This window comes from Lycium ferocissimum, chromosome 7 (genome assembly GCF_029784015.1).
Source record: "Lycium ferocissimum isolate CSIRO_LF1 chromosome 7, AGI_CSIRO_Lferr_CH_V1, whole genome shotgun sequence".
Taxonomy (NCBI): Eukaryota; Viridiplantae; Streptophyta; class Magnoliopsida; order Solanales; family Solanaceae; genus Lycium; species Lycium ferocissimum.
Window position 1 is genome coordinate 62,978,361 of NC_081348.1, and position 18,413 is coordinate 62,996,773.

The following is an 18,413-nucleotide window of genomic DNA, read 5'->3' on the forward strand; positions in this document are numbered from 1 at the left end:
GTTTTTTTAGTAGTGAGCCTCTCAAGACATCACCAAATAAACATTAGCTCAATCATAGCGAAAACCTTTCCGAACATGACTTATATTTCACTTCTTTCAACGAACTAAATTTCACATAGTCGTACAACTTCAAAATCTTATGGTATGCACCTTAAGTTATCTAATATCTTCCTAAATCTCGTAAGGATTTCATAATCACCTTAAGCTCACATTAGCCTATCCACAAGGCAACAAATCAGAAATTTTCGAGGTGTAACAAGTTTAGATAGGGATATACCTAGCGTACTATCCTTATAAGTAAAAGGACAAACTATTTTATCCAGATATTTTAAATCCGAACTCAAAGTACCCTTACTTAAAGGAAATTTGTTTAACTTTTTTAAAGCCAAAATAATATGCCATAACAGTATTTTTATACGGGAAACTAAACAAAACATAAGCAATTTATACATAATCACACATTGAAGCTCGAAGGTCAACCGTATTATACGGATCCTTAATACTGGGGTGGCTAACACCTTCCCTAGGGGATCACCAGAACCCTTATCTAGAACTCTGGATTATGAAAGATTTTTCACTATATTTGAATAAACCCTTTACCATCGATTTTCCTAATTTCTTAAAAATTAGGTGGCGAATCTTTTAAAACAAAGTTCGAAAATGGAATTTCTAGGAAGATTAGCGGAACCGCCGAATCGATCGCGTCGATCGCTATGTGCTAAAGACTGCGGAATAAGAGCTCTTAGTCCTTTCGGCAAAGCACCAGCAAGTTCGTAGTAGCTTTTATGCACTCGTGTAAATGCGAACCGTTACAAGCATAACAGGCAGCTAACCAATCCATCCCCATAATCACATCAAAATCTATCATCTCTAGTTCAAATAAGTCAGCTGTAGTTTCACGACCCTTAACTACAACCACACAATTACTATAAACTCTAGAGGTCATAACAGGAATACCAGCCGGGGTATCCACAGAGAAGGGTTCACGTAGTTTTTCAGGTTCCACCCCAAAATCAAGGGCAAAATATGGTGTCACATAAGAGAGATTTGAGCCCCAATCAATCAACAAATATGCATCAAAATAGCAAATAGTTAGAATACTTACCTCGAAACATCAACAATCACACCCTACAATCACCACCAACACCAAACACAGAATTCCAAGCGACTCTGTTCCATCTATCAAAGTGTACATCACAAACAACATGCCCTTGGTAGCACCATTGTTCACTAGGTTGGAAACTGCAGAACGAATTAATTCCATCTCTGCAAGGCATGAGTAACAAACACGTCGGAATAATCCTAAAAGAAGTTCAAGATCTATAGCACAATCTAGAATAAAGAAGAATGAGAAACACTTATAAATGCCATGGTAGTCTTTCGATCATGCAGGTGATCAGGCTGCACAAGGAAGACTCCACTAGACACAACTCTACAGATATGGACAGATCTTAGGACACATCTAAACCTAGGCTCTGATACCAAGATTGTCACACCCCAAACCCGACCCTGGACGTAACAAACATCTGATGCTATGAATAACACCGAAAGCACCTTATTGTAATCAATGTACACCTAACCATTACCCTTAAGTAATTGTCTTACTGAACGCAAAACAAGTCATCTATAATTGAATGAAAGCATAATCATTTCTAGAGATAATTCAGCAGAAATCAAATCAAGTATTCAGTTAATAAACATGGAAAAATGCCCTAACGAGTCATACAAGACTCCTACACACTACCCACAATATGATAGCTATCTATGGAGCTTCTAAGATAATGAATAAATGTCTAACTCATCGGGACACAACCCGAAAACTAAAATACGAAAAAAGGTAAAGATAGAATGGTGCCCCACGAAAAATCAAGTGGGCTCACTGAAGATTGAAGGCGTATCATGAACCTACTCCTCAACGATACCTAACACACCATCAAAAACAACAATGGTATGCCTGAGTACTGGGTACTCAGTGAGTGTCTCCGGAATAATAGTTAATATAACAAAATAATATAATAAGGATCAAGAAACGGTGTCAATAAAAGCAGTTTAAATTCAGAGATAGAATAAATCACCAAACTTAGTAACACCATTAATGAAAACCTTCAAAGAAGAAGTAAATCAATTTCAACTCGTTATGTCGTTTATCGCATTTAAGTCTTTCAATCATAAATTCAAGATCATCAACAAGCCACTCGCAGGCAACTAAAGTATAACACATGCCGATACAGGCCCAAATCAACATAACGAAGGGACGACCATTTAAGGTTCCCAAAACCGCATAGAAGCACCACACCGGGGCAATTTGACCCACGATGACTACCCTTCCTCCCGAATAGTTAAACAAATACCACATCGGGGTATGTAACCCTCGATGACCACTCTTTCTCCGAAATGGCTAGGCTAACCCCACTAGGATCCATAGTGACTACTCTTCCTCCTGAGTAGCTAGGCCAAACACAAACAATAGAGAATCATAGCAAAATAGCCAATTCATAATCATAGCATAGAGCCAAATCTCAAATCATGGCATGAAAGACGAATCACAAGTCATATCATGATAGTCAATTTATTCATTAAGGATCATGTTCATCATTCCATTATAGGGGTACATCAAGTCATTCAATTTTTAGATATCGAATTCACTTCTTTAAACAAGTTTCAAGTTCAAAACAATCTATTATAGAGCATTCCCATGATATAGTCAAGCTTTTCAATTATCAAGTTTAAACATCCCCTATGGGGTAATTCAAATTCAAACACCAAGCTTTATATCTCAATTTTTTAATCATCCTTTAGAGAGGAATACAATCTTGACTATGTATATATAATATAGTCCAAACAAGGTTTAATGTGGGCTTATTCCTCACACACAGAAACCACAATCAAGGAGTTCACAAAACCGTTCGAAAGAGTATGTTCAAAAAGAGACATACAAATCACCTTTATAGTCAAAAATGTTTTTTTTTTTTTTTAAAAAAAGAGACATACATCAAAAGAAGGTTTTCAAAAGAGACATACCTCAAATCCTGCTAAAATGGTACCAATAGAATTTCCAAGGTTCAACAATCACTCTAAAATAGGTTAATAATGACAAAATTTAGAACTTTAACCAAATTCGAAGAGTTCCCACCCTTATCGCAAAACTAGGGCTTTTGTGCCCAAAAACATGTTCTTGAATCCCCCATAAATCACCCATGGATTCTAATTGTTTATAATACCTTAAACTAGTCCCATCCCTCTTAATAACCTCAATAATAATTGTAGAACATACCTTTAAGAAGTTTCCCAAAGTCTCCTTCAACTTCTCTTTCTTCGGTTTTCAAGAATCTATGATTTGAAGGATGAACTAGTGTTAATTTGATATTAGATTGATGTTGAAATGATGGGAATTAATCAAGAACATGCCTTATATTTTTTGGGGAAATTTTAGGGTTGTTTCCTCTCAAAAAGTCGGTCAAAACGAAGTGAGAATCAATATAACGAAGTTAGACTTTTATAAAATTCGGGAAAAATCACTTCAGGCATAAAATGGCCTGGAGCGTCGCCTGGGATGTCTCCCAGGGAAATGTGCACAGTGTATCTATTTTGGTGGTGTCTAAATTTTGAGTTTCTTGGAAACTTGGCCTGGGGCACCGCCCAAGGAAACGCCTAGGGCGTCGCGCACGCCTAATTTTTACACTGTACTGATGATGTTCAGTAAAAAGAGTATAACTCCTAGCACAGAGCTCTGTTGGAGCTAGATGACCTGCCGTTGGAAAGGTATTTCAAAGACCCATAACTTTCATGGAGGAAGTTTTCCCAAATTACCAACGTATTTTTAAGAAACTGGCTTAGAAGTTAGACCTACCGCAATTTAGACGAGTTTGAGAACTCTTACGAACTCTACTATTTGGTTTGACTTCAAAATGACTGCTTATCCCTCAAATTCATCTCGAATGGATTCATATAGCTAAAATACCATCTTATTAATAGTTTTACATATTCATACCTAACCCGAATTTGCGGAGTGTTACAATAAATAGATGTTTGGATTGCTTCAGCCCAAAATGTTTTTGGAATATTTGAAGTATCAAGAAGAGAGCAGTTTCTACAACATGTCTATTCTTACGCTCTGCCACACCATTTTGTTCAGGTGTATAGGGGAAAGAACGTTGATGAATAATCCCTTTTTCTTAAAAAAAAAATTAGTGAGGTTTGTATTGACATACTCCTCTCTCAAATCTGAACAAAAAATCTTAATTTTTTTCTCAAACTGCGTTTCTATAATGTTATAAATTTTTTTGACAATGTTTAGTACCTCAGATTTGTGTTTCAAAAAGAAAACCCATGTCTAACGAGATGCATGATCACTAAATAAGATAAAATACTTGTACCCCGAATGAGATATAATTGGAGAAGGTCCCCAAACATCGCTATGAATTAAATCGAAAGGAGTAGAATAAATAGTATTGCTCTATTAAAATGGAAGCTTATGACTCTTTAATCTTACACAACTCTCACAAGGTAATGTAGAGGGCAAAATCAGTGAGCGTTTACCCAACAAATTACAAAATTTCAACATGAATTTTAAACGAGAAGCGTATGGATGACCTAAACGGAGATGCCACAAGTTCCACATTTTATTTGAAAACTCGATATTTTTATTTGAAGCTGAAAGAAAACCTTGAAGTTTGGTGTACGAAGATTGAAGAAGAAACAACCTACCAACTGGCTATCGTTTCCCTGTCAATATGTTCTGAATAACACAACCATTAGGAGAAAAAATAACCATAAAATTCTGTTCTAAAAACTGTCTGACAGATAAAAGATTTGCAGTAAGTTTTGGTACACAAAGAACTTCTGAAAATGGTTTAATGGAGCCAATGCCTGATGCAGATAAAACATGACTATTTGCAGTAACAATTTCATGTGGAGAACGTGTTTTAGATAAATCAGAAAAAAGTTTTTGATTTCCTGTCATGTGGTTAGATGCTGCGGAATCAATATGCCATACCATTGAATCCGAAATTTTATTCCATACCATTGAATCCGAAATTTTATTCTTACCTGGGTACGTAGCAGTTAGAGTTGTAGAGATTGCATTAGGAAGAGCAGCCGCCAATGATTCTTGTACCGTCTTATAAATATCGTTGCGATCAAACAAGGCTGGTGCTTGATTTGTCTTTGTGTCCGGTGTTCATTGTGTATCAACATCTCTTGCCATCGCCTGAAATGCTTTATGAGGAGTTGAGCATTTGCCTGGACCAGATTTCTTACGAAATTCTAGAATAATGTGACCATCCTTCTTACAATAGTTGCAATAATTCTACCTTTTGCAATGAGAGATGACATGCCCTGTTTCCTTGCAATGATAGCACTGAACTGGCTTATTGGAGTTGTCTGAGAAGGAAGAACTTCTATATGCAGCCATGGAAGTGTCCATGGAAATGGAATTCTCCATAGAAGCTTGAGAACCCAACCAGGTTTCTTCGTGAATGACTTCAGAAACTACCACATCCAAAATTGGTGATTTTTCTCGGTTAAGGCTACTGGCACGCAATGGCTCGAACTCAGATCTGAGTTTCATTAGAAATTGAACAGTCCTTGTCCTCTTCATAGTAGCCAGGAAATCCTTCAAGCCAGTCGCAGGAATAGAGGCTGCAAAAACTTGATCTTGCTCTGCCCATAATGTGAGTAATCCAGAATATAAAGAACGAACATTTTTCTCACCTTGTGTCGATTATGCTAGTAGTCGTTCCAATTTGAATTCTCTAGCCAAATTCTGTTGGTTACCGAGGGTATGTAGATGACTCCACATTTATGATGCTTTCTCAAAAGATATCAGTTCCATAGATATATCAATAGAGACAGAATTGATAAGCCATGTGATGATTTTTTCATTGTCAGACTCCCAAGCTTCTTTTTCTTTGTCTTCTATGGGTACAACCATTGAGCCATCTAGAATACCAAGGAGGCGTTTGCCTCTAATGAAAGTTTTGAAATGGAACTTCCGGATCAGAAAGTTATGTCTGTCAATTTTGTTGACAAGGTATCTCGTGAATCCATCCCGAGGCTGATTCAAAAAGGGAAAAAAATGAAGTTGAAAAAAGGAATCAAACAGATTTTCTAGAGAAGAATCAAACCAATTATCCGGAGAAGGGGAAAAAATTCTGACTCGGAGAGAAAAAAAACAAAAATAACGTGGCTCTTGATACCAAGTTGAATAAAGAGATAGAGACCAGAATAATCTGAAGTAAAAGAATGTAATGACTTTTCAAAGATCAAACTGTAGGATTTACAATGAATTTATACAAAGAAAAGAGTCCTAATTAACTCCTGATTGCTAGCTAATGACTGTTAGCCATTAATAGGAAATCCCTGATTTTGGGGAGATTCTTGATTTAAGGCTGCTAATTAAGGATAACTTAGGGGATAAATAAGGATAATTAACGGGGTGTGGATGGAGCTCTCGGGTTCAAGTTCTAGAAATGGAGAATCTTTCGATAGTGAACGCATCTGCCATGAATTGGACTATCCAATAAGTTTTCATATATTAAATGCCTAAAGCCAAAAAAAAGAAAGAAAAAAAAAGAGCGCAGTTGGTAGGATTGTCTGGTGGGGGGAGGGGGTACATGGACCGGGTTGGTTCGATTTTGTCAAATACCAAATCAAATCAATTGTGTCAGATTTTTAAATCTACAAACCAAACCAATAAAAGTCGAGTTTTTCGACCTTGGATTTTCTCGGATTTCTCGATTTTTTCGGGTTTTTTTCCTTTTTCCGGAAACCTCTTCATACATAACATATAGTTTTTACTTCAAATATTTCTTTAGTCCTAGTAAGATACAATTATATAATAAAGGTATTTTTTTAATAAACAACACAAAATGTGAGATGAGTGATGAAATATTCAACAAAAAAAATAATAAAATCGCATAAAATAAATATTGCTAATTAATAAGCCATAGCAAAAATGATCATAATCTAAAACTACAAGTCATGCTAAAATAAGTACGGCTAATAAGTATTAATCACATGACAAATGAAAAAATAAAATTAAGTTATGTATTTTCACTATCTAAACAAATGCAAAACTAAAGAATAGATATCGAACATTATTGTCATTGCTAGTGTTAGTATTGAATTTCTTTTGTTAGCTTTAACATTAATTTGGTTTTGGTTTGGACTTTATTTGAATTACTAACATCTATGAGCTATAAAACTTATTGGACCAAGTTTGAAATAATACATTTTTTTTTGTGCGGAATGCCCTTCAAAGGCACAGGTCTTTAATTTTGCCCCTCAAATTTGAAATCTTTAATTTTTGTCCTTCGCCTAAAACTCATGGGTTCTGGGTTCGAACCCCTGCATAGTCATATTTTAAAAAAAATCGCAAGGCAGAAGTTTGTAGCAAAGTTAGGCCTATTTGGACAAAGTTAGGCCTATTTAGGCAGAGGTTTGCCTTGCCTGAATAAGTCTAACTTTTGCCCAAAATTAGGCCTATTCGGAAAAAAGTTAGGCCTTGAGGTGGAGGTTTGTAAAATTCCAACTAAGTTAACAAAAAAATTAAAAAAAAAAAAAAATTGCCTAAAGGCAAACCTCTGCCTTAAGAATCCAAATTCTACCTTGCGATTTTTATTTTTGACTGAGTGGGGGTTTGAACCTGAAACCAAGGGATTTTTAGCGAAGGACAAAAATTAAAGACCACCAATTTGAGGGCAAAAATTAAAGATCGGTGCCGTTGCAGGGCAATCGTGCAAATGACCTGAAATATTATGTTAAAAGACAAAAACTATGAAATTTTGGGAAATATATATAATTTACATTACAAATAAATTTTTTATGTATAAAATATATTTAAAAATTGTATACATGTAATGTCGGGTTGGTTTGGTTTGGTTTGACTTTTTTTAGATAAAACCAAACCAAACCATTTATGGTCGAGTCTTTTTTCTCTCAATACTAAACCAAGTCAAACCAAACCTTTAATCGGAAATTTTTTGTCGGTTTGATTCGGATTGTCGGTTTAGTGGAATTTGTCGGTTTTCTTTGTACACCCCAAGATAGGTTGATTGTCGTGCCCTTTAGTAATTAAGATGAGAAAATCTGTTTCTTAATTTTTTTTCCTTAGGATCTTAAATTTCATTTAAAGTGGAAGATCGTGAATAATGAACGAGATGAATAAAAAACTAGCAAGAAATTACAGCCACTGCAATAAAACTCCAGTATAGACACAATTCCTGCAAGGAAAGGAGGAAAACAAAACACCAGTGTCAGTGTGTGCAATTGCATATGGAGTCCAATGCTCACTAAAAGCATGATGAACCTCAAACCACTAGTCATATAACCTAATAGCATATCTTCAACACACCCTTTCAACTTAAAAACTTGTTAATATATGAAGCCACAAAAATACATCATAAGGTATAATATCGATTTGGTTTGAATTTAAATGAAGAAATATGATAAGATATTATATTAATGTAAACCATGACGGAACCCACCTTTTGTGTTCTCAAAAATTATGAACAGCCAAAATAGTTTTCAAACCAAGTTGTCTTCGAATATCTTCAACTTGTAAGGATAAACCATTGTCGAAATTGGACAACACCAGTCAAATGAAAGAACTGGGATATGTCCGATTAAGTGTCCATAGCCCCAGTCAACTTATTTACTTTTATACATCACCTAAAAAAAGCATGCCTATTATCAATAGCCACCAGTCCACCACACATACAGTCAAACCTTTCTATTACAGTTTCGTTTGTCTGGACATTTTTTCTATAGCGGGATACTGTTATAGAGAAATATAATATAGCATAATATGGAAGTCGGTTTCTAGGAAAGCTTGGCCATAGAGAAATGTTGTTATAAAGAGGTCTGAATAATAACAATTAATATGTCTCAGTCTCAAAAAATTGTTGTCAACTCTATGAATCTTCACTAATCATATTCCCTATTTAAATCGTCTCAGGCATATCATACAAATAAAAATAAAAATGATAAGCACTAGAAGTTCTCTACATTTCCTACAAGCTACCCCACATATTCTGCAAAATCATAAATTAAACTCTAGAATCAACCCTGAATTAGACATTGAGTAGGGTTGTTGAACAAATGACAAAAGCAGTTCAATCAAAACGCCTATTGTTTGCTTGATGAGAAGATTAACTTTTGCCTTTTAGAAGTAGATTTAATGCATTAAAAAAAACCTAAGTATTGCCATAAAAATGACAAAATTTTCTTAAATTAACAGACCATTAGGCATATTGCCTAATGGTGTTTTTTTATTAAAGATAAAAGCAGAGGAAATAACAGGTGTATCTGCTGTGGTTACAGCTACATCATGTCCAAAGAGGGAACTAGTAGAAGGTATGAAAGAAATAAAAATCTAGCTCCTATACTTACTCAGTTGATAATATTCATTCTGATTTGCAACCTGCTGCCATGCTCCTCTCCTGTGTATGTACTCAATGTCATCATTTAATCTTCTTGAATCTGATCCTTAAAGTTGGGCATTGTTGTTTGTCCAAATAGCCTAGTTCCAGGCGAATCGGCAAACTGATGTTGTACTAGTCTTCCATGTATTTCAATAGCTTGGTTTGCCAGCAAGTCTGTCAGTGCATTAGCCTCTATCTCTCTATGTGTTTTAGCTCAACCTGGCAAAGCTGCATGAACTTCTGAATATCTTCTACAATGAAGATGATGTTGCCATGGTATATTCCAGCTTCCTTTTAGGATCTGTTTCATCACAAGAGAGTCAGTCTCAATTGCTATCGGATAGATTCCATCTACCGCAAAATGTGCTAAGCCTCCCTTATTGCTATTGCTTCTGCTTCTATGTTGGTCATTTCCTGTAGTTCCTTAGCCTGAGGATAGATTAAGTCTCCCTTGTGATTCCTTAGACAAAAACCATATGAACTCCTACCAGAATTGCGTCTGGTGGCCCTTCTGTGTTACACTTGATGCTTCCTTCTTCGGACACTTTAACTATGATGCAACTACGTATTTACATCATTATTTCACGTATGCTTTCCCTTTTTGAGGAAGAAGACATTCTCTTTGAAACGACATAATTAACATAAGTACCAAGACATAGAGTATTAATTATAAGATTAAGATTTTAAATATGTACATTTAACATATTGCACTCAAGCAGTATACTGATATTTGTCCTCCTCACCACTAAATAAGCAGGTAGGGAAACAACAAACAAATAAAGAAGAAAGAGACCACATATACATATATCTTCCTTAGAATATACTAGAATGTGGAAAATTTACATCTATCTTGAATGTGTCACACATCTCTCTTTTGAGGATGACTTATCTTGTCATTCGGTGCATTATTTGCCTCCCTAGTAATGTCCTTTGGTGATGGCAAAAGCTCTAGTGTGGCTAAGACCTCATCCATTGTTGGCCTAAGTTTTGGATCTACATGAAGGCACCGTAAGGCGAGGGCCGCTGCAGCCTGTGCACCTTTCTTCGAATACTGCCCTCCCAACCTTGTATCCATGATTCTCAGTACTCGTCTGCTATCGCTTAGGAAAGGTTTTGCCCATTCTACCAACGTTTCCTCCGCCCCCCCTGGGTTCTCCTCACCTGTAGCTCGTCTTCCTGATAGCAGCTCCAGTAGAACAACACCGAAACTGTAAACATCATTCTTTGAAGTCAAGTGACCTGTCACAAATAATTGTGGGTTGAGTTGAGACAAGATATACAAGATCCAGACTGGGTTCAACATGGTTAAAAGTCCGAGTCATAGAAATCACAAGGCGAATAGTTTAATAAGAAATTGACATAAATAGCCGCTCACCAAAATAATAGCCAGCAAATGTAATATTTTTGTATATTAATGTATAATATACATAAAATATACATGTTTTATACATAATATTGTATATTTTTTGTATATTTGGCTAGCGAATGTAATTGTTTTTAGCCAACCGGCAAAATGTGTAACTTGCCCTAGTTTAATGGACAAGGATTAGTTGACAAACACACCTGTTGCGACATATTCTGGTGCAGCATAACCCCGAGTTCCTATGACCCTGGTTGAAACATGAGTTTTATCTCCATCAGGACCATCTCTTGCCAGGCCAAAATCTGATAATTTCGCATTAAACTCCTGCAGAAGTTCATGAAAAAGTTTTATTTGTGACTTTAAAGTTGGTGGTATGATTGAGATAAACAGTTTTCTGATGCTAATCAATATCTCAGACATAGAGATTGTACCGAATCAAGTAGAATGTTTGAAGCTTTGAGGTCCCGGTAGATCACATTAGCATCCAGACTGTGTAAGAAGGATAACCCTCGTGCAACATCTACTGCAACACGCATCCGTTTACCCCAAGTCATAAGCTGAACTCCTTCTGCACAAAAATTGAAAGACCACTAGTCTTGATCAGCAACTTTCAGAAAAAAATATATTATGCACTGACTTCAAATGTATCATCATAGCACTGGATGAAGCAATGCTATTTTCCACAAGAAACAATAGAATTATAATCTATGAGAACGAAAGCAAACGGGGAAGAAAAGCTGGAAAAAGATTTTCGAGTCCAGCTTAGATAGAGTTGGCTTTGTTGTACAAGCATTTGATGCAATGAACTGCTAATACTACTTCTGGAATATTAGTATTATCAATGCTTGAGGAAAAATGTTCTGCACTACTACACTAATAAAGTGTACAAAATCCTATGTAGATGACAAGAACAATGAAGGAAAATGATTATAAAGAATTCTGCAAATGAAGAGCTTGACTCACTTCTGAATAGATGATTTTCCAAGCTTCCTTTGGTCATATACTCATAAACAAGAAGCCTGTTATCAGATTCTACACAATGTCCAATCAACCTCACAAGATTTTCGTGGTGAAGCTGCCCTAAGTAGTTAACCTCAGCCTGCAGATTTGATGAGGGACACAAAGTTATCACTGAGAAAAGCGTGATAAAGATATTTTCCGAAGGATTATGATGAACATACAAGCCATTCTCTATGCCCCTGGAAGCTTTCCGGCTTAAGTTTCTTGACAGCCACTATCATTCCTGTTCCTGGTTTGCAGGGCGCAAGCGTATTTTCATCTAGCCATCCTTTGAAGACATATCCAAATCCTCCCTCGCCAAGAAGACTATCAGCTCGAAAATTCCTCGTCGCATTTTTGAGGTCATTGAAGGTAAAGGACTTGAGATTGCTGGTGGCAGATAGATCACTTTTGCAAGACTTGAGATTCTTTCCGAAACTACCCTGGAGTGTTTGGCTAAAAGAATGACTTGATTCCTTTCTCTCATTGCCAGGGCCTGTTCTAGAATCTGAAATAACAAGTGTGAATAATAAGTAAGCAGATAGGAAACAGAACTCATCTTGCAAAATATGAAATGCTATGTAATATTCAATACAAAAGACGAACAAGTCATGGCACGAGTCATACATGCTTTCACAATGTTATGAATCTTATCCATGCCAATGCTTCTATTCGAGGACCAGGTCAGTTGAAAATAACCAGCTAAACAGGTTTTCCACAACCTAGAAAATTGGCTTTTAGTCAACCGAAAGCAATGGTAAAACACTGAAGAGCAAGATCACTTTGAAGAGCGTAAAGGAATTACTTAGGTAAATTTTTTGCCATAACATATCATTGCTCTCACTTACGTATTTGGAAAGGGATGCAATAGGTAAAATTCGCGAGTTTAATTCACTATAGTCCACGAGTCTACTTCAACAACACCAAACTAGATCAAATGCAAATACACACACAGAATTGGTAAAAAAAATTGCAGGATATCATTTTCGTTTGATTAGAGTTTCCAATGTGGAACAGAACTTGTGATTGTGAAGGGGAAAAAAAGTAGACATTCACTCTCGAGTCTAAACTACACAAAGCTGCCAAAATCTTGGTAGCCAATCACTACAAAAAAGAACTGGAATTTGCTACGAACTTCGTCGCTAAATTGCTCGTAGTTAACAGGTTTTTCTTATAATTCGTTGCTAAATTGGATTAGCAACGGATTTTTCTGTTTAGCTACAAAAATTTTCCATAGCTAATTCCGGTTTTTTGGTAGGGAATCAGCAGAACTTTGAAAAAGATAGTGAGGGTTGTTCAAATAATTGGATGGCACGCAGTGTTAAGAAGCAAATAGGAGAACAGCACACTGTAATTTGTTTTTCAGCCAACTAAATTCAGACTACTAAAAGATGATGGAATCCTAGAAGGGAAACACTGAAATCACCATACAGCAAATTGGGTAGTTCAGCAGTATTCTTTTACTCAAATGGAACTTAAAGACATCAAAATGGAAACTTTTATACACAGAGATGACTAACTATTTATTACATCTTCCCTATTCTCAATAGTTAATATACATATTCTGAAGAATTATAAATCTTGTTCTAGACATAAGACATGAAAATAGGCTCTTGAACATATTAGAGTTAATGATCAAAAACACACATGAACTATCACTTATTCGCGAGTTTCACACCCTAACTATCAGTTGTTCCCTTTTCCTTACCTGAACTATCATCGTTTTAATATATAGATGATCATAGTTTAAGAAAAAGGAACAACTGATAGTTGGCGTGTAAAACTCGTGAAAAAGTAATAGTTCAGGTGCGTTTTTGACCATTATTTCAATATATTACAGAAGCAATTCAAATTTTGTACAAACTAGAGGTAAACACGAAAACACAAAGTTAAAGGGAATGTGAGAATTTGTACCAGACAACAAGCTAGAAGAGGCATGAGCAAGCTTTACAGGTTTACCAATGCAAATCCCCATATTAAAAAAATATCAAGATTCTCACTTTACAACTCACTTTGCTCTCAAAAAAACAAACAAAAAAAAAAACAGGAAATCAAGAAAACAAAGAACGGGTAAAGGAAAATGAGGAGGAATAGTTGGAGAAAAAGGGTTGAAAATGTAGTACATACAAGAAAAGAAAAGTGAAGCCATTGATATTTGTTTTTGTTAGGAGGGAAGAGAGAGTTCATTTTGGTCTTCAGTCAAGAATGAAGAAAATCTTCATTGAAAATGTTGTCACTTAATCGTATGGTCATATGTAGGGTCCACGTTGGCCACACCCACTATGTCGTAGGGGTGAAGTATTAAACTCTACCATCAGAAATTTTGACTAATCAAGGCTATCAAGGTTGCAATTTTCAACGGGTTGACCAAATCAATTAAATGGCTTGATGGTCAAACTAATTATGAATTTGGACATAGACTCTTCATTTTTTTTAATTAAAAAATCACATATTTAAAAATTACATAAAAAATATTATAAATCAAAATAGTTAACAATTCAAAATATTTAGAAAGTATTTGAAAAAAATTATGGTCTAAGAAAATATCTTTTGACTATTGAAAGAGTAACTAAGACAAATAAATTAAAATGAAAATAAAAATAAAAAATAAAGAACATTTTAGTATATTATACAAATATTTGATTAAAGACTATAAGATTAAAAATAATTTTAAGTTTCATGTCTAATTAAACTGAAACACTTTGAATTAAAATTAGATAGAATATCCATTCTCCGGAAAAAACTTAACTTATAGAGTTAGATTATTTAATTCAATATAGCACCGATAAAGGTAGAATACTTTCAATGGTCTTTTTTGTTTCATATAGCCAGCCGAGTTCACTCTTCCCATAATTTGGATGCATAAGTTTAGCTTCTCTGAAGCAAGATTTCAGAAAATTTTCAATAAGAATTCTATCCGAAATTGTGCCTTCCAAGCATATTATTGTGTTTCCCATAATAACATTCTTAGAAAGGACAAACTTTAAACTTGAAAAACGACAATGCTTTGAAGGATTTTTATCTAAAAGGCGGCTTTTACTATAATAGGGAGAGAGGAGACAAAGTTGAATGACAACCCAACCATATTTATAACTTTTGTAATTTGCTCACATGATTAAAATTCAGGCGGCTAAGCTAGAACAATCTTATTACAAAGAGCATAAATTGAACATATCATGATATTATGTCTTACGTAGTTATAGGAAAATGACAAAATGGTCCCGTCATAATTGAGGTAGGTCTAAAATAATTTTTAAATCTATTTCGGAAAAGTAAGCGGTTTTAGTCCTTTAAACATATCAAAAATGCTTCATAAATATTTAACTAATTCAGATTGACAAACTAACGGAAACAGCGAAAAAGGGGTTAAGCAACAGTAGAAAAGTCCACTCAAATCCCAAAAATGAAAACTTAAAAAACTGTACCAGGCATTATTATAACTAAACCAAACCTAGTAAAGATATTGCACCTCGAAAAAATACACCGTACACTGAAAATAGACCAAGTAAAAACTGCTTACACGAAAAATCGGTATAGCTGAATTTGTACGCGAGGTCAAGGAAATGTGAATCAATGTAACCAAAATTATGAAATAGCAAGTAATGATTAACAAGACAAATGAAAGTAAAGCATAGCTAGATATGTAGCCTGGACCTTGGAGAAGCTTTGAGCTAGAGTCTCCGGGCGGTGAACCACTATAACCTCAATGAATTAAGCAAGAAAGAGCAAACGCTAAGAATAATGTGAATGTTTTGTATTGTTGTATGATGTTTCAGATGATCCTTACAATGAGATGAGCACACTATTTATACTAGATTTATGGGGTGCATGATCCACAAATCATGCCCTCTTCATTACCAATATTAATGCCAAAGGTAATAAAGGGATATAATGCTATGACAATGAATGACAACAATGCACATTTAAGACCGGAAGAAGACTTGGGGTTTCTTGTAACGGTTGCACATTGAATGACGACATTTGACCGGTGAGTTGATATACTTCTCGGGACCCTTCGTAGTTTCTATCTTCGGTAGTGGCTGTCAAGTTACTCCTCCGGAGCGTTATTATGCTTTCCCGAAGCCCCTCGCTTGCTGACTCAAATCTGATATGTCAAAGATCGCCACGTGCCATCCTTTGATACATCCACTTGGTGTGGACGGATTTTACCCTATACAAAAACTATAAAAAATGTACCTCCAAATGTGAGTTCTAGTTAATTCTTACAATTAAAAATTGTTAATATTTCATAAAGACAAAATTGTTAACTTTTCACAAACATAAAAGAACTGCCCATAAATATATTCTTAAAGATTATTTTAGACCTATTATCAAACATAAGCAGCCAATTTTTTCATCTTTTGCATAATTATACAACGACATTCCAATTAAAGTTATATAGAGTTCGAAACTTTTTATGGAATGCTCATGTTGTTTCACAAATTCTAGGAGTGTTATTCTTATTTCCGGGACACTAGTTGAACAAATCAAAGTCAAAGAATAAATTTAAGGGCTCTACTCAAGTGGTAAATAACTATATATAATAGCAAATTATTTTCTCCCTCAAATTTCTCCAAAAGAATCAATATTTTTCTAATTTTAAACTATAGATATCCTTTATATTACGCAATGGCAATAACTAGTTTGCTCACTGCATTATCAGTCCCTCTTCAGTGTAGTGTTTTTAGTAATATGATATTGTTTTTAATATTAAGTGTTTAACCTATAATTTAAATGATATCATGTCTTATTCTAATTTGTAATTTTAAATTTATAGAAAGTATTTTTTCCACTATTTCGTATACTAGGAATTTTATTTGAAAAAGAAAATCTTCCGTACTAACGGATTCGGGGTACATGATATACATTTTGTAATATTTTCTTTCTTTCCATAATCATCAAGTAAAAGGAGAGAATTTCTCATATCATAAGTTCAACCTTTTTTTCTTCTAAAAATATGGCAAACTAGTCTCCCTCCGGATAAAAAAGAGTGCTCACTTAGCCCTTTTTTCTTGAGTAAAAAAGAACGTCCACTTATCAAATCAAGAAAGAATTAACCTCCAGTTTTGCCTCTACTAAGTGTTATATGATTAAATCTCAATACCTATTTAATTAGGACAGTTTACTCAAATTACTTCTTTTTGTCTAAGAGTTATTATTTTCTCAAAGGGTGTGCAAATGGCTAAGTGGACACTCTTTTTAATCCGGAGAAAGTATTTAATATTTTCCTTAAGCGAAACAATTTGAAATAACTTAGAACTGAATTGTGGGACTCATAGTTTAATAAGCGACGCTATTTTGTCTTTTCATAATTAAGTCACTGAAAATTCAATAGTTAACCAACTGAAGTTTAATATTCAAGAGAGTTAATTAAAAATGGAAAACTGTCTTGACCTCATTATATTAAGAGGACCAAAGAATAATTACCCTACTTCAAATAAATATTGTAAATCGCAAATTTTATGACACTTTATTGTAGAATCTCACATATGCTTCCGATCGAAAGTTAAGTACATGACATTTAAAAAAAAAAAATGAATTAAATATTTCTTTGTCTAAGGATGACTTCGTCCTTATATGACTTTTATTAAAGAAAAAGACAAATAGGGATAAGAATACCTCAGATATTATAGAATAAGGAGATTATACACTCAAACATTTATACTTTCACATGATAAATTCAAAGTTGCATAATGTGGGTCAAATGGAAAACGACATTTGCCTTTGAATTCATTAATTTCTTTTCAAATAATTCTTTTGTAAACCTTTCAATCATTTTCAATGAATATGGCTCTTAATAGATTTCAGCCCCAACCCTCCACAGTTCACTCCCAAGCGAAAGTCGATCAAGAGCAAGGAACTTCTAGCGTCAGCTATTTAAGAAATTTGACTAGTTTATTAGAAGTTACTAGTTCTTTTTTGAAAAAAATACTATGTATTTCGAAGTAAAATAGTATCGTTTTTTAATTTTTAAAAAATCAAATAGATTTGAACAATTCGCAGAAGATGAAAAGTATTTCAGGCTTTTTATTTAAAAAGAAAAAAAAATGAGATTGCTAGGTGACGAGAGTATGAAAAAAAAATTGCCTTAGCCGTGAAAGTTTCTTTACACGGAACGCTACTCAAATATTGATAGCTTAGACTTACTTTTCTAATTAAAAGTGTTAAGGGAAATGGTACAGATAAATAATAATTTGATCGATATAAACTTGAAGATGTTTCTAAACCTTCTCTAGAAAGAGGTTAACTGCAATTTGAATTTATCCAAAATGAAAGTAGTTGTATTTTCGTCTATACTTCTCTATACACTTAGGATATAAAAGTCCGATGTCCTCAAGATCAGATTCAAGAGGAAAAAGTTTGATGTCCTCATGATCAGATTAATTTCTAGAGATATCTTAGCTAGAGAGTCTCTACCTCTTCTTTAGTACAATCTGAGGTCTGCTAGAATTGAGGCAATTAACTTCGAATCCAAGATCACACAACCCAAAAACTACGTGGAAACACCTCCAACTGAAGACAACTTTGAGCAACCCCAGTCACCCACCTATTCACTCTTAGGTGCTGAATTATGTGTTTTGAAAAAAGATTTTCAAATTGAAAAAGTGAAACTCCGAGTAGATTTTTAC

The 18,413-nt window shown here is 34.6% G+C and overlaps 1 protein-coding gene across 3 annotated transcripts; it reads right to left on the reverse strand.

Annotated features, from left to right (window-relative positions):
• Window positions 1–10,078: 10,078 nt before the first annotated feature.
• On the reverse strand, window positions 10,079–13,988 carry LOC132061807 (probable serine/threonine-protein kinase PBL3). Of its 3 annotated transcripts, XM_059454452.1 has the most exons (7): window positions 13,699–13,987; window positions 12,412–12,506; window positions 11,967–12,292; window positions 11,749–11,884; window positions 11,217–11,353; window positions 10,986–11,109; window positions 10,079–10,661 (listed from the first exon to the last, which is right to left on the reverse strand). In XM_059454452.1, the coding sequence occupies exons 2-7, from the start codon at window positions 12,440–12,442 to the stop codon at window positions 10,282–10,284; spliced, it is 1,134 nt and encodes a 377-aa protein (XP_059310435.1). In that variant the 5' UTR covers window positions 12,443–12,506; window positions 13,699–13,987; the 3' UTR covers window positions 10,079–10,281. The 3 variants fall into 3 exon arrangements, with proteins under 3 accessions (XP_059310435.1, XP_059310433.1, XP_059310432.1); XM_059454450.1 differs by lacking the exon at window positions 12,412–12,506 and having other exon boundaries at window positions 11,217–11,350; window positions 13,699–13,988; XM_059454449.1 differs by lacking the exon at window positions 12,412–12,506 and having other exon boundaries at window positions 13,699–13,986.
• Window positions 13,989–18,413: the final 4,425 nt, after the last annotated feature.

Bases quoted from the DNA above. Each gene is read 5' to 3' on its own strand.
- LOC132061807 (XM_059454449.1), bottom strand. From the start codon at position 13,759: ATGGGGATTTGCATTGGTAAACCTGTAAAGCTTGCTCATGCCTCTTCT. The intron at 11,110-11,216 runs GTACAATCTCTA...GAACTTCTGCAG, and splicing joins CAAACATTCTACTTGATTCG to GAGTTTAATGCGAAATTATC. The intron at 10,662-10,985 runs GTGTGTTTGTCA...TATTTGTGACAG, and splicing joins ACCAGAATATGTCGCAACAG to GTCACTTGACTTCAAAGAAT.